Source organism: Colias philodice, chromosome 23, assembly GCF_061535455.1.
Source record: "Colias philodice isolate Cphi_HAF_F1 chromosome 23, ilColPhil1 Martin Lab GWU primary, whole genome shotgun sequence".
Classification (NCBI taxonomy): domain Eukaryota; kingdom Metazoa; phylum Arthropoda; class Insecta; order Lepidoptera; family Pieridae; genus Colias; species Colias philodice.
In genome coordinates this window covers 818,747-842,014 of record NC_143108.1, presented here as the reverse complement: position 1 = coordinate 842,014, position 23,268 = coordinate 818,747, and the positions used below count along the sequence as shown (strand labels likewise).

Below are 23,268 nucleotides of genomic sequence, written 5' to 3'. Positions count from 1 at the left end.
TTTTGATGAGATGCCCAATAATTTCATGTACGAAACTCTCGATTGTGGTAGCTTACAGAGGTAACAAGGATACAAATTTTTGATTTGACGGTTCTCAAATATTTATTACGCAATTTGTAGGACAATATGTCTGTTGAATTATTTATGTATTAAATAAGTGAAAATAAAAAAATCAGCTGGTTAGTAATCATATATGATGACCTCGTTATCGATACACATTGGAAAGGGGGACTCTTTGATCAAACCATAGATTTTGTAGGACAAATATTTTTTCGAATAATTTAGATAATTATCTTGAGATTGAACAAAAAAAAACATTCAGTTAGTAATTAATATTTGAGAACCATCAAATCAAAATATTTTATCCTTGTTTCCTCTGTTAGCTACCACAATCGAGAGTTTCGTACATGAAATTATTGGGCATCTCATCAAAATAAAGCTACTCACGAAAAATTAGCTTGATAGTAATCACTTGCAAAAATGGGCGATGGATCCCGGACTATTACGATAAATCTAAAGTTGTAGACAATATGAAATCAATTTATATTTATAAATTATTTGAAATTAATGGAGGCTTTCAATTTATAGTCCAGAATTTAGATAATTTATTCCAACTCAAACCTAAAATGTCTGCACTCACTATCTACTACCAGACGCTCTACGTAGAACTGCGGTATACCTAATCTCATAACTTACGTTTGCAATCATTTACAATCCCAATTACAAATACATAGTAATAAAACATATAATTAGATATATATATCCTCTTCATGAGAACTCAGACCATATGGTAGATTTTGACAGGTAGATCACGGCTCACTGCTCCACCTTGGGTGGCCCTATCGAGCTAAAAGAGAAATCGATATTTTTGTTGATCATCAATTGATACAATATGAAAATACGACATTTTAAGTCTATAGTTTAAAGTCTAAAAACTGTTCTTTAAGACTATTGACTAGTATTAGCGATTTTTCCGAAAAGAAAACTGGTTGTATACCTACTTAAACAGTTTTCCAACACGAAAATCGATGAATATTATGTAATCAATAGTGAAAAAGCCTTGACTAGGTTCACCGATATAATATATTTTTAATACAAAGAAATTACTTAAAATATGACTCAATCGCTACTGCTGTAAAAAAGCTTTAAAAAGTAAAGGGCAGGAAAACTATAGATATTAAAATAATGAGCAGGTATATAACTTTTAAACTTATCTCTTACTAGGTTTCCGCCCGCGGCTTCGCCCGCGCAGTCAAAGAAAAACCCGCATAGCTCCCGTTCCCGTAGGATTTCCGGGATTGCCTCATTTTCCCGGGATAAAAAGTAGCCTATGTCCTTTCTCGGGTATCAAAATACCTCCATACCAAATTTCATGAAAATTGGTTCAGTAGTTTAGGCGTGATTGGGTAACAGACAGACAGACAGAGTTACTTTCGCATTTATAATATTATCTAGTATGGATGTGGTATCGACCATCGTCAAAGTACGGTATTGAAAAGATAAAAACATTTCATGCACATATCTTTTCTTGTAAAATGTATTTACATTTTCTGCAGTATAAATTGCGTCATATCTTATGACAAAAGAAGAAAATGAAGAGAATCACTCGCATTTCATGGAAGTGAGGAACCTATTAAGTTCTATATGCAAATAATTCATAATCATATTAATACAATATACATCTAATAAGAAAAACTTAATATAGTTTAAAGTAAGTCACCTCTGCAACACTCACAAACTATTACTGTGTTAGTTCGAAACTCTATTTCTCGTTTAGCTCTAACACTCTGGTAGAGCAACACAATACCATCAAATTTACAAAACCTTATTTACAAATTGCAAACTTACTTTCAAGCTTAATTCTTTGTGTACTGTATTTCTACTCATAGTACTCAAATTTAATGTTATGTCAATGTACAGTGTGCAAAACAGAATAATCTAGGTAGGTACATACTTGAGCGGGCAATGTCTATTATTAGACGCATGTTCTAGACAACTGAAACAATACGTGACACCCCGTTTATGAATTAATTACTTCATTAGTTATCTAAATAAATATCAGATCACCTTAAATGGTTCCCACCGCAAAAACAAAAGCTTCCGCGCTGACCGCCATGTTAACCCGATACGCGGTGACAGCTACTTTCCCGCGCACAATATGTCATGTTTTTTTTTCAGACGAGGGGTTGAATACAAACATCCAATTACTGCAGGGGCGGGTATACTTAGCACACTTCAGAGATAGTCATTTAGTCACCAACACTAGCCAGTAAGGGTTCGTCTCTTGACAAATACAAATTGATTTTTTTAATGCCGATACTAAAGTTGCCATGGCGCATGCTTTCAGCGGTACGGTTAATTTAATTAGTGCTAGTGAATGTTTAGTGTTACAGTGATTTTGTGATGTGTTTTAAATATTGTGTCGCTTTTGGATTACTATGGATTAGTTTTCTGAGGTCTGTATTAATTTTGAAAGGAGGTCTTTACAAAAAAGTTTTCAATTGGCATTCGCAAGGTCTCTCTGAAACGTTAAAGAGGTCGCGGTTTTCGCCCTATTGAAGGCAATACAATAGGCAACATTTGTATAGGTATTTGAACATTTCTTCGGTGAAAGGATTTTTTTTTGTAATATAGAAGAATGTTGGATATAATGTTGAATTGATTTATATTCTAGATGATTTTAACATTACACGAATACTTGAAATATTTAATCAAGTCATAAACGATTCATGTATTACCTACCTATATGTAGAGTCCCCTATTATACAAAAAGGTAAAAAAACCTAAGTAATTAGTACAAGCTTTGCGATTTATTGTTAATGAGTGAGGAGTTAATTGTCATTATCAATTATCGTATAAGTATTTTCATCGGTGCAATACCTAAGATAATTAACCTGACCTACCATAATTTTATTAATGTATTGCGTGCTCTTATTCTGTGAAATAAGATTAGATATCTCATCATCTATATCAAAGACAGCTTACCTTTTTCATTTGTTTTTTCGTAATTTATATTTTTTTAATTTAATATCAACTGCAACGTTCTGTTTAATGAATTACCTACCTAAACATTTTTTCTCGATTTATTGGGCAAATTTACTGAAAAAAAGTTGATATCTAATTAAGATAGAAAAAACATCTAAAAATATTGTAGTTAAGTACTATATTATTTTACACGATGATTTTGTAACATATTCGTTTTTAAAAAAACATCTAAAAATATTGTAGATAAGTCGGTATTATATACTAGCTTTTAGCCCGCGGCTTCGCCCGCTTTGTTTTATCCCTAAAAAATTATATACTAAAACCTTCCTCTTGAAACACTCTATCTGCTAAAAGAAACCGCATCAAAATCGGTTGCGTAGTTTTAAAGATTCAAGCATACATAGGGACAGAGAAAACGACTTTGTTTTATACTATGTAGTGAAGACGATGATTTTGTAAAATATTTGTTTTTACAAACCCGATTATATTAGATTTATAATCTAGAACTAGAGCGAATTCTTTGTACTAGGTGTTTATTAGAGTGGGTAGAGTTTATTGGTTTTACAGTAAATGTATGTTATGTGGCGACATTGTTTAAAACACCTACGGTCTACCTATTACTCTAAAAGTAGTTTTTAACGAATAAGGGCCGATTGTTCAAGTCATGGTTAAAACTTATGCGCCCAATAACGTATTACACGATAATAATAAAATGTCACCCGTAAACTGTCAAAGACGGGCAAAGAAAAGGCAAAGAATACATTTTTGAAATGGTAGTTTAATACGTTATTCGATGAATACCTAAGTATTAACCAAGGATTGCCAATTGCAAAATCAGCCCTATGTTTAATAAAATAATATAGGATTAAATTAGATATAAACAGTATTTATTCCTTAGATTTATTCGGTTTTCGTGAAAAACGCATTTTTTCATAAATTTTGATAAAGATACACAAAAAAAAATACTCTTACAATTTTTAATTCTGTCGCGTCTTGTTTCGTAATAAAGAAATATCAAAGTGGGTCCAGCCGTTTCAGTATAACAATATTATTATCTTGTGACTAGCCGTCCGCCCCGGCTTCGCCCGTGGTACATGTTTACGTTTTCTCTACATAAAAACCATCCTCGTCCTTCAAGGAATATAATAAAAAAAGAATTATCGAAATCGGTTCAGCCGTTCTCGAGTTATGCGCTTACCAACACATTTTGCGATTCATTTTTATATATAAGCACACCCCGGACACTCCATACAAAATTATCGTTTTGACAGTCACACTGTAGAGACTGGCAAATGTGTGTGTTAACGCTTTATGGTTGGCACATTTGTGACTAGCGTAAAAAAAATTCGCGTTTTTCTGATGAAATACATCCGTAAACAGCACAATATCTAACCATTTTCTACGAAAAACGATAATCACAAATCCAAAATAATAAAATTACCTTAAGACGATACACAAAAAAAAATCCACTGCTTGGCGGGCGGAGTCTAATAGCTCGCTATCGCGAACGCGGGTGTGCGCGAAGTCATTCTTGCAAACTCGCCGCGCTGCCGCTGGCCGACTCGGGACAAACATGTATGGAGTCGTCATACAGTTATAATATTGTTATACATTTATTTAATTGTTGATTTATTGGTTTTATTTTCTTGCTTATAAACAAATAATCTTCTTTTTAACAACTACTTAGACATTATTAATAATTATTATTACATATTTCGTAATGTTTACTTTATTACAAAATAGTACAGGTTATAAATAATCTTTAAAATAACAAAAAATATTGTTACTCTGAAAAAATGAAATGGTACTCAATAACGCGGACTACTGAATTGATTTAGATAGAATTTGATGCTGACGTAGATATTACATCATGCCCAGAAATGAAAGGTACTATTTCTGAAAGAAGTTATAAACCCTAATTCTTCTCAGTCAAAGTCAAGAGTGGAAGATATCACTAATACAGTAAAACTGATGCGAAACTTTGGATGTTAATTTGTATATTTTTTTGTTAGTTGTTACTTAATCACGTCAAGACTACATTACCAATTTTGATAAAATATAGCTAATTGCCTGGATTTACACATAGGATACTTTTTATCCGAACTGAACACTTCTGTGGGATAAAACAGGATTCACGATATAACCTAATTCCACGCGGGCAAAGCGCCGGTCGGAATGATATTTTTTTAAATAAAAAAATTGTTTTAAAAAAAACACAAAATATATTGACGCATGTATTTATTTTTTGCACTCTATTATAATTGTAATTATTCATTACAAATAATCAAAATAAAATAGCCAGAACAAAGTTAGGCCCTGGTAGGGTAGGTAGGCAGGTACAGCAATGTGAGACGAACACTGGCTTATTTATACCAATAATAATGTATTATAAACATTAAATTAAGTTTACAACAAAAATACATAATATTAGCTAATGTGAAAACGAATCAACCAATCATCTCACAACAATGAAATGTGCACACAAATATTCATCCAAATCGGTTCATGTGATTAGGAGGAGTGACTGCAGCGCCATCTTCCGGGCCCAATTGTGTTTCCAGATCACCCAGGAACTCAATTTAATATACTTACACATTTTTCGAAATGAAAACTCACATTACTATGTAAATATGAATATAAACCTGTTTTAGTACTAAGCAATTTCCCGCACAGGTGTAGTAAGTATAAATGAAATAAATATCAACATCAAATTCTTTATACAACATACTTATCTACCACCTATTAAGAAATGTAATTCTTGAAATTTTTTCGTATTTTTTTTAAATATAATACTACTCCAATGAGCTCCTGTTCCATATTATGTCCACCATACTTCCACTAAGTTCACCATGATTTTTTATTTCTTTGCACTTTGTTGCTTTTTGCTAAAAATGGAATCATGCGATAAAACCAGTAGAGCGTTGATAACATACATTTTTGACTGAATAAAGGTACTAACGAAGGAGTGGGTTCACATTGTGAACAATCAGTGGGTTTATTTTCCTTCTGGATTCCGGATTTCTGAAAAGATTATCTATGCTATAAATGAAAAAACCTTACACATTCGTTATGTACTTAAAACAGGGGTACATATCAAACATCGTCTATAATACAATTATCATCAAATTTAAAATAAAACCAATTTACTTCATTAATTTGTTCCAATTGAAAGCATTCTTTTTCCTCCAACCTTTATATTTCTTCTTCTTATTTTCTTTATTGTCCCCATTTGTCTCATTTTGTCTTATCGTGTTGTCACCCTTTTTTACGATTGCGCGAGCGACACAAGTTCCCCGTGTGACGGCCGTAGCGGGAATGACTCGTGCAGCGATCGGGGTAGGAAGGTACAGGGCGGCTCTCGCTATATTGGCTGGTCGCGCGCTAATTTCAAGTATTTCTTGTTTATTTCAAAACCATCGCATATTTCAAAATTCTAAATCGGTAGACGTATAGGTTGTATATTTTATAGTTAATATCCAAAAAGTCGTAACTTTACGTTTGTTATTTTGAAGATGCCAGAGATTAAAAAAAAATAACAATGAGAACTTTGTATTTTTTTTCTATCGAGAAAATATCATGGAATCATGTTTCTAAAACGGTAGACGTATTGTGTTACTATTGAACTTTCTTGTCAAGAATTTTCATCACGACAACTTTAATAATATAAAAATTACGAAGGTTTAAAAAGGGCCGTAAATGTTAGAAAAATTAATTCATCACCTTAAGTCAATTTAATTAATGTTGTCAATCTTCGTTGCATATCGTCCTTGTAGAAAAATGTGGACCATTTATAGCCTGATCGTGCGGGGTGAGGTAAGTGTTTAATTTTGGCGGGAGGCGGAGAGTGTCCGTTCTGTAGCGTTTAGCTACTACATATTATGTATTCTGTGATATAAGATTGCTTCTGAAGTCATAGTTACACGATATAGTTATACACAGACATAAAAAAATGGGCGAGTTTACCAATCCCACTGGTCGAACCCATCTTGATGACTTTCCGCGTTAGGTACCATTAAAAGCCAATAATTCATTTTGTTATAAATAAGTAGGTATAATTAGGTATTAGCTAATTAAAAAGTTTTTTTTCTAAACTCGGCTCGGCGAATGATGATTCCTATGACACTGACAGTAGGTAATTATTCTCAAGAGACAAACTTGTAATGGCGTCACCATTAAATTAGAAACGTATTGGAGGCGTCTAAAATGGCATTTAAGTATTAATTTTTACGTAGCTTTATGCCATTACAATGATATTTCGTTGGAAGTATAACAATTCTTACCATTTACGAGAAATTATTACATTTTACGTTTACGTCCTGCAAAACTTACATGGTTGGCATTTATCGACTAGTGTGCCTATAATTAGAAAATTTCGATTGCTCTAGATTCTAAAACAAAGCAGCATCGATTTTTACTAAATATACCTACAAATTACAAGTATTTATCTAAATAGATATACCATCTAACGCATTGGATTAGCCATGAACTCTTATAATCTGTGATAATCTTATGCTGTAATTTTATTCTGAATTCGCATTATTTTCATCATAATTTTCGAATAATTTACGACGGTTTTATGACTGAATTTATGTATTAGCGTGTATAAATATATAGTCTTTTATTATTTTCTAGCTATCCGACCGCGACTTCATTCGCATCGACTATTCTTTGAGCTGATTTTGGATAATAATTGTTGATATTGCTCTTATAATGTATTTAATATTTTAAAGACATAATATGTAAACATACATGCATAGAACATATCCAGAAGCGGTTAAATCGACCGTAACTCATTTGATAATGAAAATCTGACTTCTCATAAATATTAATTGTCCTTCTTTACCGTGTATGTGGTTAAATACTAAAAAATCCTGAAATAAATCTTAAATTATTAATTAAATATAATACTCATCATGGTCCATGATTTATCGACATATGAATGTCGCAGGCAAATTGTATAATCTCGCCGTTTACAAATGCTCGGCATTTTGTAAAATGCTGAGGATTTACTTTTTCCAAAATTATATCAAAAAGACGGTCGAGAGCCGACGGAGCCCCACGAATCCTATTTCTGTGTTGTTTTAAAAACACGAACCTACCCTAACCCACCCCCTTATCCAAACCAAAAATTTCTGATTACGAATTCTCGACAAAATGCAGCACGTTTGTAAACGGCAAGATGATACAATTTGCCTGCGACATTTTAAGTTTTAACATCAGGAAAACTGCTACTAAAATAAATTTCTAAACCTTATAGTTTGACTTGTGCGTATGATGTAAATGATTCAATGTAAGTATGTACATATCATTTTACATTTTATATATTTAGATATATCTATACTGTTAGGTTAAATATAAAAGTATTATTCTTTAAGCCTTTTATCTAGAGAAGATCAGTTCAACATTGTAACTTTTGGATGTTGCAGTCACGTTATTTTTATTTTAGTTTATTAAATTACTAATAAATTAAATTAATATATTATCTATTACAGTGTATCTATTAGAATGCATATCCAATTTATTTAAATTATGTAAAATCTGCATCGACAAAGCGATTTAAGAGTAATAACGATGAAGATTCTTCTCATTAGAAGCGACAATCGTATATAGTCGGGTGCTAGTTTAAAATATGTATTACTATTTTTTAAGATTAAGTGAAACTTATTTAGGCGTTTAGAGAGTAAAATTTCAAGATCGCGTCATGGCTATACCGTCACGTCATGGAGTAAAGCGATGATTTTGGTATCTTCGAATCTTGCCAAAGAAGTTTCACTTCTGACATGTTCCAAGTACACACACGGTCTTTTTTCAGTTAAATTAATAGTGGCATTCAAGAAAGAAATGAATATCTTGTTCATAAGTTGTAAAGATTTCAAGTGAGAGAAAAAACTGAAATTTTCGCACATACACATTACTATTTAGGAAGGCAATATAGATAAATAACATGCATGCAACAGCTAAAACATAAAAAAAAGGATTAAAAAACCGATATACATAATTTACTGAAACGAAGTTTAACATTTTTCAGTATTTTAAATTTGATTAACTATAAAAAATTTCCACCGGAAAACAATTAATTTTTTGGTTACTTATTATATTATACTACTTATTATTTATATTACTTAGTTACATGTTGGTGCTATTTTGTCGGCCATTTCACTCTAGAGTCTAGGTACATAACATTATATTATTATTGTTACCTACCTTACGGGTAATTTACATGAAACGAACATAGAGCTAGAGCTAGAGCAAGCAAGCTTGTTTCGTGATATTTTAGTGTAAACGAAAATTCTTATTCAGTGTTGTTCAGTACATATTAGAACATTGCATAGAATCTTTTCGAACGCATACTAAGAACAACGAAAGAACGCTCTGCGCCTGTTTAGGTACCTACACAAAATAATATTTTGATATAGTGGGGCTAGAATTAACAATCGCTCGTTTGATGTATCTAAATATGTAGGTACCTACACCGTTAGGCGAAGGTAATTTTTTCACTAATTCTAAAAACATGACGTGGGATGGATACATATAATAATTTAAAATAATTAAATGTGCCAAGTTCAAATAGAAATATGGACTATAAAATTGTATTTAATAGTATTTAATTGAACGATCGAAAGTGTACCTTATATCTAGTAATAATCTTGAAATCGAATAAAATTATAAATACAAATTATAAATCTTTACAATGGGGAGTGTTTTGACGAGTTGTTTGAACTGATACCTGCCGCAGAATTCCACCATCGTTCTGCATGACACAAGGCAAAGTTTCATGCTCACCACTTAGATCTTTAGCGAGTACAGTGCGCTTTTCTCGTAACTTTAGGTATATCACGAACTACCAAATTATGGAATAGCCTTTCCGCGACGACTTTTCCTAATGGCTACAACTTGAGTGCCTACAAGAAGAGAGTGTACCTCCATCTCAAAAAGTCGGCAACGCATCTACAGAAACCCCTGTAGATGAATATGGGCGGTGGACTCGCTCACGATCAGGCGCTCCACAAGCCCGTTTGCCAACTCTAATACATATAAAAAAAATCTATTTAATCATATTTTTGTCACTTCTCTCGTTTTCATATCGTGTCTCTACATTGGTATTTTATTACATGTTTTATTCTTAAACTCTCCTTGACACTACGTATTTACAGATAAACCACGACCTACGCAATAATTTTTTTCTTACTGTTATGTAAAATTCGTTATAATTAATATGGTATCCCATTGAGGTATTACTTGTTGCATGTAACGGTTTCATCTGTAAGGTTTCTTAAATTATGTGCATGATTCGTAGGATTAAAAGACTTAGGTAGATTATTGAATAGTTTTATAAACTTGGTTTAAAACTTTAAAATATCAATATAAGTTTATTAATTTTTATATGGTTGATATAAAAATATCTAGCCAACATTAAAAGCGAAACTGTTAAAATTCGTTTATTAGTACAAATCTCCGTGATTTTAAATTCATCCACATTTTTTGAATTTATTTAAATCGTTACACTACCTACTTACAGATTCATAGGTAGTATAAAACAAAGTCGCTTTCTCTGGTCCCTATGTATATGCTTAAATCTTTAAAACTACGCAACGGATTTTGATGCGGTTTTTTTAATAGATAGAGTGATTCAAGAGGAAGGTTTTAGTATATAATTTATTATGTTTAAGACAAAGCGGAAAGCTAGTTTAAGTATATATAATAATATTTTAATTCGACTATTTATAAAATTGCCAGTTCAAATTAGGTATATTATTATCGCCACCATTTTAATCGCGTGGAACACGTAAAAATATTTAATTTATCTTTAGTCTGAGTGGTAATCTAGACGTGCCTAGACTAATTTAATCTATGATTATACGTAAAATACCTATTTTATTAATAGTCTGGCTATTATTTTACTACGCTTTATTGAATTATTTGCGTTTATATGCCTACGCAAAATACTTAATCCAAACATTTTTTTAAATATTTAGTCAAAATATATAGGTACTAGAAGTCCGCCCCGGCTTCGCCCGTGGTACATATTTCGCAATAAAAGGTAGCCTATGTCCTTTCTCGGGTATCAAAATATCTCCATACCAAATTTCATGCAAATTAGTTCTATTAGGCGTGATTGAGTAACAGACAGACAGACAGAGTTACTTTCGCATTTATAATATTAGTATGGATTAATATCTATTTCAAAATAAGTAGGTACGACTTAGATTATCTATTTATTTTATACAAGCGGTCCGCCCCGGCTTCGCCCGTGGTACATATTTACGTTTTCTCTACATAAGAACCATCCCCGTACTTCAAGGAATATAATAAAAAAATAATTATCGAAATCGGTCCACCCGTTCACACGTGATGCCGTGACAACGCGGCACTACTTTGAAAACGTAAAAAAGTTGTTGTAGTAACATAACTACTGAAGATGGACATATGGTATCGCGGACTTTCTTGTAGATATTGATCCATTCTATAATACCGTAGAACATTTTTTTGTTCTATCTTCAATAGATTCCGCAGCGCAGGCGATGACAGAATTTTTATTAAGGAATTTTTTACACCTTGGGTTACATTATTGCATTTTCAGTAAGGATCTCTATTTTTTTTGAAAATGCAATATAGCCTATGTTGCTCAGTGAAGATGCAGCTTTCTAATGGTGAAAGAATTTTTGAAATCGGTCCAGTAGTTTATGCGTGAAAACCATACATACATACATACATACATACTTACAAACCTTTCCTCTTTATAATAATATATATTAGTATAGATTATAATTTATAATATATTTAAATTTCTCGCGGATACCTAGAGATAAAGGTACCTAAGTGAGATCAACAAACGAATAAGCAGCAGCAAATAAAGACATCCTAAAAATACAAAATAAGAAACGAAATGAAAAATTTGTTCCAGTTTTTCATCAACGTACCCCACCCAAAAACTATAGCACTTTGCATTACGTATCTTTTTTATTCTAATCATAATTTTTGTTTTTATAAAAGTAACGATAAAACCATAGCTACACTACTTTCTCATTTCGTACCTCTTTTTATTGAATTGTTTTTCAAAACAGCATCAATCAACCCTACATCTCAAATGTAATTCGCATCTTTCAACTTCTCACCCACCCCCTCAGACATGGCAGCCCGTGACTACAAGCGTCGGAGAGACCCGCCCTCCGTCCGCGCATAGGCGGAGCCATGGACTGCTATGTGCCCAACAACCCGCAGTTCGGGGAGTGCTGCGAACCCTCCCTGTGCTGCGATCCTCTGCAGCCGTGCACCTGCGACCAGCTGAGGGAGTTCCCTGATCAGTGCTGTCAGGTATTGAGAATTAATAATGAGAAGTGTTAATTGTGTGTGTGATTATTCCTTTCAGTGATAATATTCATGAAAGTTAATAAGATGACATATAACTATACAATCGTCGCGGAGAGTAGGTAAGAATTAAAATCGAATTGAAATCATAGACTAACTACCAATAATATGTGATTATTTATGTAAGTATCGATTTTGCAAGTTGAGATGAAATCTTTAATCTTATAATAACCAAAATGGAAGAAATTTCAATAATATCTTATTTAAAGATGCGATAATTTACAGGTTTCAAATTTTTGATTATCTATAGATACAATATATAGGTAATAAAATCTTAGGAAAGCACAATTTCAAATTCATCATGTGCTTTAAAAAGAAGCCATATTGATTGGGAAAAACCATATGATACCTATTCATAAATGTTTGACTTTTAAATAATGTTGTCTATATATTGATATTACAAACGAGACACGTGGTTTTCCTTAACGTCTTGAAATAATTATCTCCATAAAATCTTGATTTTTTACCACAAATATACTGAAATTGTGGATAACGTCACATAAAAAAACCTCGGAACGAAGCAATTAAAATTAATAAATCTGTTCATAAATTAATAAAATATAATTCATGAGTCGCCAATTTCATCCTCTTTTTATGTAGTTTTGATACAGAAATACATTTATTTCACAATGGAATGACGATGATTTTTATTCGTAGCGTTTTCGTAGCACTCGCGTAGTTCCTGGGACCAACAAAACGAAACAAACCAGCTTTATAATATTAGTTTAGATATAATATGAGTAAAAAATTTCCTAAGGATTCCTAACGAAATCCAGAATCCTCAGATTAAATGGTATATAGGTAAAGTTGTAATTTGTTAAATAAAATTTGCCTTATCATCTCTCTCAATCTCTCTTTTGAAAACCAAGTACAAACATAATAGACATAAGGTAAAGCTTTAGTCATATTTACTTTTAACAGAAAATCTATATAGGTCGTTAAATAAAAGTATGAAACATTCATGATTTGAAGGGACATGAAACTGCTATGTTCATTTCAGCCTTTCGTTCAAGATACTTTAACTGTTACGGTACTCAACTAACATACCTAAGTACTATGTATTTGATATAGCGTACTTAAATTCAAGAGCAATTTTCCAAGATTTTTTTAAGTTTGTATTTTTAAGCTATTGCATTGCATAGCTTTTATCTCAGACTTTGAGCGCAGCGATCGAATATAAACATTCCGTAACGAAAAAACCTAACGCCCTCACTACAACCGGCACAGCGATGCGATGCTATGTAATAGCTTTACCGCGGCAGTCCTCGAGTGCCACACAATTTTTTCCCGAATTTTAATTTCCCGTCGGCCAATTCGTCGGTATCGTGAGGCAGTTCTCTTGTACGTTTATTCCTATTCTATTAAAATAATAGGTACCTATCTGCTTTTTTTTGCGAATTATTAAGATAGATATAAAATGTACATTATGTACCTACTCCCCTATAGATCTTCTATAATATCTAGTACCATCTATCTACCTATGATTATTTATATCAGCAATGTGGTAAGAGGCAGATAAGCTAGAATTATTGTCGCATTCATATAATAAGTGATATTCCAGAATTAATTTTAAAAAGATGAATTTCATCTACCTATATGAGAATCACGTATTCTCTATTACCGATACTTACTACGACTTTATTTTTTTTACTATTAACAATATTTGTTAATATTAATTAATGATAGATAACACCTGCACTTCCTTGAAATTTGACCTGACGCATCTACGGTTCCACAGTTAAGTATTCTAAATCTTGGTAATCATTTATTTAGCAACAAATTTGAATCGGCATTTTACGGAGAAAAAGTTCAAATCAGAGCTCCAGTATGGTCAATTAACTGTTACTGTATAGGTAGATATACCAATGACTTTACAAGTAAAAAGATAAAGGTATGCTTCAAAATGTTGCCAATTACCCACATTTAACTTCGGTATTTTTTCGCTCTCGATAGTTGAATCATCTAATCATGTGTAGGTACCTACTACCTACGTTAATGTGCCATCTTATAAGTTCGAATGTGGTGTTGTATTATTAACCTATCTACACCTTTTTATAATTTCATTGGGATTAAGCGTATAAAATTACAGCAGGAGCAAGAAAACTGCTGTCCCGAAAATGGTGAAGAGCTGAACGCGCTCAGCGACTCCATAGCTCCCTGCGATGTCAACCTTGGCGATGTGAACGAGCCGGGCTGGCCCGCGGAGGACATGGGCTCCTTCTCCCTTCCCTCGTTGGAGTTGGACCCGCTGCCTTCGCTGTTCCCGTTCTCGCCATGCCCGGGGTATAAGTGAGTGATGAGTAGAAATACATATATAGAAATAAGCTTTTCGCCCGCAGCTAAAAGCCAAAGGAAAACATAGTTATGCGCACAGTTCCCGGTCTCGTTGGATTTTCGGCATAAAAACTATCCTTTATGTTAAACGAAGTTACTCTTTATCTGTGTGCCAAATTTCATGGAAATCGGTCCAGCAATTTTCGCGTGAAGGAGTAACAAACAAACATACAAACTTATGTAATTATTATATAGGTAAGATATGCGTGAGTGACCAAGAGAATACATTAGTAATAGGGATTAGGTAACTACTTAGGGAATAGTTCCCATCTTACTTATTAGCTTACTAGCTTTCCGCCCGCGGCTTCGCCCGCATTTTCAAAGATAAACCCGCATAGTTCCCGTTCCCGTGGGATTTCCGGGATAAAACCTATCCTATGTGTTAATCCAAGTTACCCTCTATATGTGTGCTAAAATTCATTGTAATCGGTTCAGTAGTTTTTGCGTGAAAGAGTAACAAACATCCATACAAACTTTCACATTTATAATATTAATAGGATTACTTATTACTGATGTTATTTGTTACCTACACATGAACTTATTTGTTACTAATGTTATTAAAAAGTGAAAGTTTGTAAACTTTTCACGCAAATAATATAACTGTAGGTAATTCTAGTTCCTATAGGTATAGGATCTATATAACATTTTGTATTTTTTAGATATACTTAGAGATAAATTATTGCCAGGATTAGTAGGTAACGACGTAATACATAATATTATGTACCTTCTTAAATATTATCTTATTGTCGAAATATTTTATTCTGGTGTGCACTGCTGAACTCTTTTGTTTTTGCAAAATGAGTATGAGTAGGTAATAGATATTTTTAATTCTGCCGGGTTGTAATCCGGCGGGATTATTATTGACCTACCTACAGGTGTAGGTACTTAGTGTCGATATTACTAATTAAAACCAAAAATTTGGCAAACCCCGTGGTAGAGCAAAATGTAGAGTCATTAATTTATATACTTTAACCAATGTCAAAACAATAGGTACATTTTATAATTGTATAGGTGTAATCTCTCAACCTAATGTAATCTCATCTAAAACATTCAAACTGAAAACCGTCCAAAACTGAAAGTACCATGACTCGCCACAGTAATAATTGCCTATAACCTCCTAAAACGTAAGGTACTCATAATTCAACACAATAATTGCCTATAACCATATCTATAACATCAAACCCCTAGCAGGAACAACACCGGTGAATGCCGGGAACGCGGCGGGGAGGCAGCCGACGTCCTCCTCTCTCTCAAGCACGCGGTCGTCCACGGCGACTGCTCAGAGGGCGTTCACCCACAGGTATTCATCTCCCTCACTCCTATCTACGTAAACAGGGGAGAAAGAGATGGCCGCGATTCGGAAATGAAATATTAGGGGCGGTATGATTAATCAAATTTAATCCAAACTTATGTACTTTTGCGGTTTCATTTGATTAGTTGGTAGGGTTGTATTGACTGGTTTTGTACGGATTTGAATGGTTTTTGTTGAATAGAAATTATTCGTACTTATATCGTAATAAATTTAGGTCTTTAGTAGATTGTAGATTACTTTCTTCGTAAATAAATAATTTTATTATTTTAGCATTGTTTATAATTTTGTGTCAAAAATTATTTAAATAAGGGAAAAGGATAAAGAATAATCAGTTTAGTAAACATAACTAATAATTTAAGTGAAATTAGAACGATTCTGCGCTATTACGTCATAGTTAAGTAGTTAATTGTTTTCACTTTTCAATAAATTTTCCTAAAATTTATATTATTTACAATTATAATATATGTCGGAGAATTTAAATAACTCTCCATAATTAATTATAATTAGGTAGATATGTGAAATAATATTAAATAATGACTCAGTGCGCACACCTTGCGCGGTCGATGGTAGTACCTACCGAGACTATAATATCATCGAGCTATGCATTTCATATCAATTCAATATCGACATTATGTACATATACAGTACACTATAGAGTACATTATAATAGGAAGGTATAGCCACTTAACAACTACTCTGTTATGATTCTCTCACATATATATCTAAACATTTCACAGTACCTAACCATATACATAACAACACACAGACATAATAACATTTAACATACTCTAATTATAGATTTTATCAATAGGACGCTTCATTATAGGGGGAACTGGGCGTGCCACCACACCCACCCATGATAGAGAATATGCAAATTCCAGCTATAGTCGAATGTCGATACAGTTACATTAGTTCACCTATTATTATTCTAGAAATTGCTAGAACTTTCTATAATTACCTAGTGCATTCAATGAACGACATAAGACCTCAGATAATATAATAATCATTATGTAATTTGATCACAGAAGGCATGAATTAATATTACCTACTAAAAAAGTACAATTTACGTGATAGTTTCATTACGTGTACAAACGTGTGTAGATAAACATTTAACAAGCTTTAAAACGTGACATTGCTCGCTCTCTTTACCAATATTGTTGGAACTTGAAAGAAGTCTAGAATTTAAAAAAATGTATAAAAAATCTGTTTTTTTTACATTAGTTGCATTTCGGTGCTATTAAAATATCTTTGCTAGGTACGATTTTTTAAAGTTTAAATTCATCTTGTTTTTAATTAATAAACATGTTCAACCCAAACCACGTTAAAAAGGTCTCAAAATTACTTGTCAATAGGTATTATATTTTATTAAATGTTACGCGAAATAACAAACACAGAACAAATTGGTTTACGTTTTTGCAGCATTCAAAAGAATGAAACATTTCTCTTAGTACCTACAAGAACAAGAAAAACACCAACACGTAGGTACCTTTATGCCTGTTTATATTTTCAACCGACCTAAAAAAGGAAGAGTATCATAATTTGACTTTTTTTGAAGTGAAACTTCTTTATCAGGGTTGGAAAAAAATTTAGTATACCTAAGTAACATTTTTTCGTTACGCGTAACATTTTTCCGTTACGCGCCATCTTTTTCTTATCCCTACCACGCGTGATTCGACGTATTTCTGTAAAGTTGCATACAGTAAATTATTTTTTGAAAAATAAGGTCATAAAGAAGTTTGACTACTTACGACGTGTGTACACTAGGTAGTACCTACACGCACACATTTTTTTATTTTAACTTTCAACTGGGATAACATATTTTTATGATTTGTTTTTGATTGAATACCTTCTGGTGTATCTTCCGGTCGGTAGGTAGGTACTTGGTTGGCCCTGTTGAAATATAACGTTCTAAAAAGTTCAGTTTTTTTGTAAAAAATAATTATGCTCTCCTTAATTTCATCTTCATCTTTTAAAAACCATTGCCCCCTGTAGTTACATATTGTTAATTCCTTTGCTCTAGTTTTTTTAATAGGTACTGTATTTAGTATGCAAAAGAGAATATTCCATTCATTCAACATCATTCTATTTAACCAGTTCTATAGCCATCTAAAGGCAGTTTAATATTCTCTCCTAAATTTCTTCCTAACTCCAGATGATGGTGAACAGCGGCAGCGGGTACCCGTACTACGAGCACTACGGTGGGGCTCCTATCTTCCCCACCATGAGCGTCAATGTCTCCATGAACATGACGATGCATGGCTGCCAACCAGATCAGCTGTGTTCACAGGTAGATCATGTATGAATGAACTTGGCTTTAGGTCTGGCTAATAGATAAACATTTTAAATTTCAATATAACTGAAGTAGGTATTATTAATGATGAAGATGAGATTAGCTGAATAATTGTCATAACATCGATACGCAATACTTAGGAAAGCATAAGAAACAAAGAAAGAAAAATAAAGTTAAATAATGTAATCTAAGTAGAATGTTCAGAAACTCTTATTAACCAAAATTATTTGTTACCCACCAATATAGTTTTGAAAATTCCGATATTGGAATGCTGTGAGCATCATCCAACTTTAAATATTATTTTTTACACCAGGTACAATGGAACCAGAACACAGCCGCGCCCTCCGTGAACGTCGTGTACCCGCCAGCTCAAAACGTGATCCCCACATCCTACCCATCAGCCACCTACTCCTTCACCGCAGACTTCCGACCCCCCAACCAATCAGACCCTTTAATAACAGCTACATCCACCTTCAAACCAATTCAAATACAAAATGCACAGAAAAGTAATCCCAACTACGCCATATTCCAGCAGAAACCAAGTTTTTCAGCACAGAAATCTTTAGGTACTGTTTTAAAGAGGTCCCCCGGGAAGATGTATTCGCAAGAAGGTCAGAAGGACATGCAGAACGGGTATCTGTTGAACCACCAAGGGCAGATGCATCAGCAGGAATACGGGTATACCTCGTGTTTGAATGGATCGGGGAAAGTTCAGGTTTGTATAGAAATGATATAAGTAATTTATCTGCCTGTGTTATATTTTCGATAGTTTATGAACATTTACGCAAACTTGAAGATGATGCATACAACTTGTAGAACTATTACAATCATATCATAATAAGCAATAGGTATCAATTTCTTTTCTTTTTACATACAAAATGAACGTAGACGTACCCGTACGATAACTATAGATTAAAAACAAAAATTCAAGCGCATTAAAGTCGTGGATAAAATATACCTTTTTTGTAATCCAGACTAAAATCCATGTCTACGTCAAAATATCCACATCCAATCGACTATAGCAAAAGTATTCCCATACATCAACCCATACACCTATCTCCACAATTTTTCGATTTAACTGTAGCAAAATTACATAACGTTTCATTTACCACAACTAAACCTCACACAGGTTGGCGCGCTCAGTGGTTCCGACGAAGATGAACAAAAGCCCAACCTCTGCAGGATCTGCGGTAAAACCTACGCCCGACCCAGTACCCTAAAGACACACCTCCGTACGCATTCTGGTGAACGGCCGTATAGATGTGCTGATTGCAATAAGAGCTTCTCTCAAGCTGCTAACCTTACAGCCCATGTACGGACGCATACTGGCCAGAAACCTTTTCGGTAAGTATGGATACTGGGTAAAATATGTAATTATTATTAGAATCGCATTATACATTTGTCACATAGTTTGAGTATGTTAGGAGAATCATTATTTCGATAATTACAATATCATGTTAATATTGGTGTTCCTATAATACACTGCATGTAGCGACACCTCGCTATGAATCGCGCAAGCGAAATGTAAATGTAAATTACAAGTTTCCAACATCATTTATCGGGGCCTTAACGGCCGGCCAGTCGAGTAGACTGGTCGAGGATCCTCCCTTTTTCTATGGAGGAATTCCACCTTCCTTCCTCCACACACAAATAAAGAAAAGAGTAGAATAAATTCGATGGCACTGGCGGGATCACAAGTGGCTGAGTAGACAGGCCCCGGGATGAAAAAAGACGCGTGTTTGAGTTTCAGTCCCGCCTCGTGATCGTTTTTTTTTCAATTCTTTAAAAATGTAATGTAGTAATGTAGTTGTTAAAATTTTCGAATTTATTCATTTTATGCCCTAAATATTTTGTTCTAGGTGTCCTATTTGCGATCGAAGGTTTAGCCAAAGTTCCAGTGTCACTACTCATATGAGAACGCATTCTGGAGAACGACCTTATCAGTAAGTAATGTATTTTTATTTAATGCATATAATCTAAACATAATAATTAATAATGCTATTTTTCATAATATACCTACCTGCATTGTACCTATATAGCAAGAAAGACGAATTTCAAAGTTAAAACTACCTACTGAAATACAACTCTTCACCATATCTAATTGTATCTAAAATAAATATTTTTAAAACTATATTTTTATTGTTTCGTTCCATATGATTTTTTAATAAAAATTCTTAATAATTGTATTATAAAATCCAGGTGCAGATCATGTAAGAAAGCTTTCTCAGACAGCTCCACGCTGACGAAGCATCTACGAATCCATTCAGGGGAAAAACCTTACCAGTGCAAATTATGTTTACTCAGGTTTGCTTGTTTCACTATTCATATAAATAAGTTTTAATTTTTGTATCTGAACTAAAAAAAAATCATTTTCATAGTAGGCTTATGTAATGAAGAAAAAAAATTGTTTAAATGATTTTTTTGTTGGCAATCTTTATTTCCAACTAACTGTGCTTCGCGGTTTCACCCGCATTGCTCCGCTCTTGTTGGTCTTAGCGTGATGATAATATAGTATAGCCTATAGCCTTCCTCGATAAATGGGCTATCTAACACCGATAGAATTTTTCAATCGGACCAGTAGTTCTTGAGATTAGCGCGTTCAAACAAACAAACAAAATGCGGGTAGTATTGAAAGTCGAACTACTTTAGAAACAATGACATGCATTTTGCGTAAAGTCATAAACAATCACAATATCCTATTTACACAAAGGAGAATGGGCATTTTACTATGGAAGTTGGGCCTGAACCCTTGAGTTGGACCAATACACATGAGATATTGTTTTTATAATAGATCATAACACATACATAACGGGAAAAATATATATAAAAAAATAATCAACCGGGTTTTTGTACAGTCACATCAAGTTTTATTTCTTTGTGTTTAATATTTTTTGCAATAAATAACTGTTATAAGACAATGACAATATCTTTATGTTACTCCAATTCACTTTCACTTACAAATACGTACTAATCTTAAGCCTTCTAATAACCGAAATACACTAATATTATGTTTTGTAACAGGTACCTATACCGTGTTTATTATAATTTAACGTAGTTAGACGTTTTTTGTGGTTAAACTCAGTCACTCCAGTGACATTTAGATTTATACTTACTTCACTCGAATTAAAAACACCGTTATTGTGCGCAAAATAATAGCCAAATAAATAAAACTTTTTGCCTTGACTGTACAAGAACCCGGTTGATTTATTTTTTTATTTTATTTTTTTCGTATGGTATGTGTAATGATCTATCACAAAAACAATATTTCGTGTGTATTGGTCTTAGCCCAAGTTTCAGGCCCAATTTGCCCATTCTCCTTTCATATCTTTACGAATAAAATTCTATATTGCCTTTATTTTCAGATTCTCCCAATCCGGCAATTTAAACAGGCATATGCGAGTGCATGGGAACATGTCTGGCGGCATGCTCGGCTGACACATGCATTGCTGCACGATGCATGCATGCAGGCTAAATATTTAATTGCTATTGAAATTGTGCCAAATTTCAGCGTATCGACGAAATAAGCGAGTGTGGCTTTAAAGAAGCGAGTTCATTATTTAAATGAGACTTTTAAAGTGACGTGTCATAGACTATTCATCGGTGTACGCCTTGTGTAGTGTGTACGCTACTTTTGTGGAAAAAGACGTTTTTATAGTTAGCTTAATAAAGCGTTTATATCAATTTATAACTGATGTGATTTCAAAATCGTCTTTTTCCACAATATTATAAAATTCTCATTGTTAAATTTGTAGTTGTATTAATTATGCCAAAATGTAGATATTCGTATATTGTATGTAACCATATTTTATAGATCTCATTTCATTAGATTGTATTTTAAGATTTATACTCTATTCCATGGACCAAATATTCTATAAATTGGTTTCTCAACTGTCAAAATGACGTTTCCCGCATATCTGTGTGTATTTTTCTTAGTATTTTTACATCGTTTAGATTCCAAACTAGATTCATTTAAAACAAATATGCCATGGATAAAGATGTATTTTCAGGGAATTATTGGGGAATATAATATTATTATATCATTTGTATCTATGTTAAACATAAAGTCGGTTAATAAAAATTTTATAAAATTGTCTGCAATCCTTGGGATTTCGGCGCATTGTAACTGTTACTTTCGTGATTTGGATTAAGCATTCCTAAATATATTTTGTTTTAAGCATATATTATGATGCATTATATTATTATTATGTTTCTGGTCAAGCATAACCATCAGTATTAGCAATTCTAGTATTACTACGTACATAGTACAGAATAGTGAATTTTGAATAATTTTGTATATATTTATATAAGATGTAAATAACGTTTGAAGTATTACATTCTAGTCACTTTTAATATTAAGATTAGCACACTTGGTTGTATAGATTAATATGATACTCATTAATATTGTTAAGTTATATGTGAATGCTGTTTTTAAATCTATCCGAATTTATCAGTGTACAACATCAACATAAATAGACATACGTAATTTTCGTAAAGTGGATAATTGAGTGACTATATTAAATTAATACTCATATTAAAATATAGCATGCTTACAACTGAATCAACGCTTAAAATGTAAAAATGTAAGTTTTATTTTAGACGTCTTATGAGATGCAAAATAAAATAACCAAATAAATAAAATTATATGTACTAAATTGTTCAATTATTTTTTACACAACCTTCCTCCTCCTCCAATAATTATTAAATATAGCCATGCATTGGAAACCTAGGTAAATTCTTAAAATGTACATGCTAAACTGGTGATAGTAAGGTAGTGTACATAAAACAAGCATAAAACCATAAAACCCAAAAACTACAAAAACAGATGCATTATTGCCAAATTATTGCCATAAACATGTAAAACTAAAAGGCTTGTATCTAAGCTATTTATTATTTTGATAGATCTGTGGTTTACGTAGACAGTAGACAGTGGTTTATTTTATTCTATGATCAATGGATAATGGATATCGTTTATGGTTTG

The 23,268-nt window shown here is 32.8% G+C and overlaps 1 protein-coding gene across 1 annotated transcript; it reads left to right on the top strand.

Moving 5' to 3' along the window:
• Positions 1 to 12,177: 12,177 nt before the first annotated feature.
• On the top strand, positions 12,178 to 21,725 carry LOC149477855 (protein glass-like). The gene is made up of 9 exons (XM_089709780.1): positions 12,178 to 12,300; positions 14,444 to 14,643; positions 15,877 to 15,988; positions 18,153 to 18,287; positions 18,604 to 19,005; positions 19,420 to 19,634; positions 20,150 to 20,233; positions 20,490 to 20,594; positions 21,653 to 21,725. Exons 1-9 carry the CDS (start codon positions 12,178 to 12,180, stop codon positions 21,723 to 21,725), a joined length of 1,449 nt encoding a protein of 482 aa, XP_089565906.1.
• The last annotated feature ends 1,543 nt before the right edge of the window (positions 21,726 to 23,268 follow it).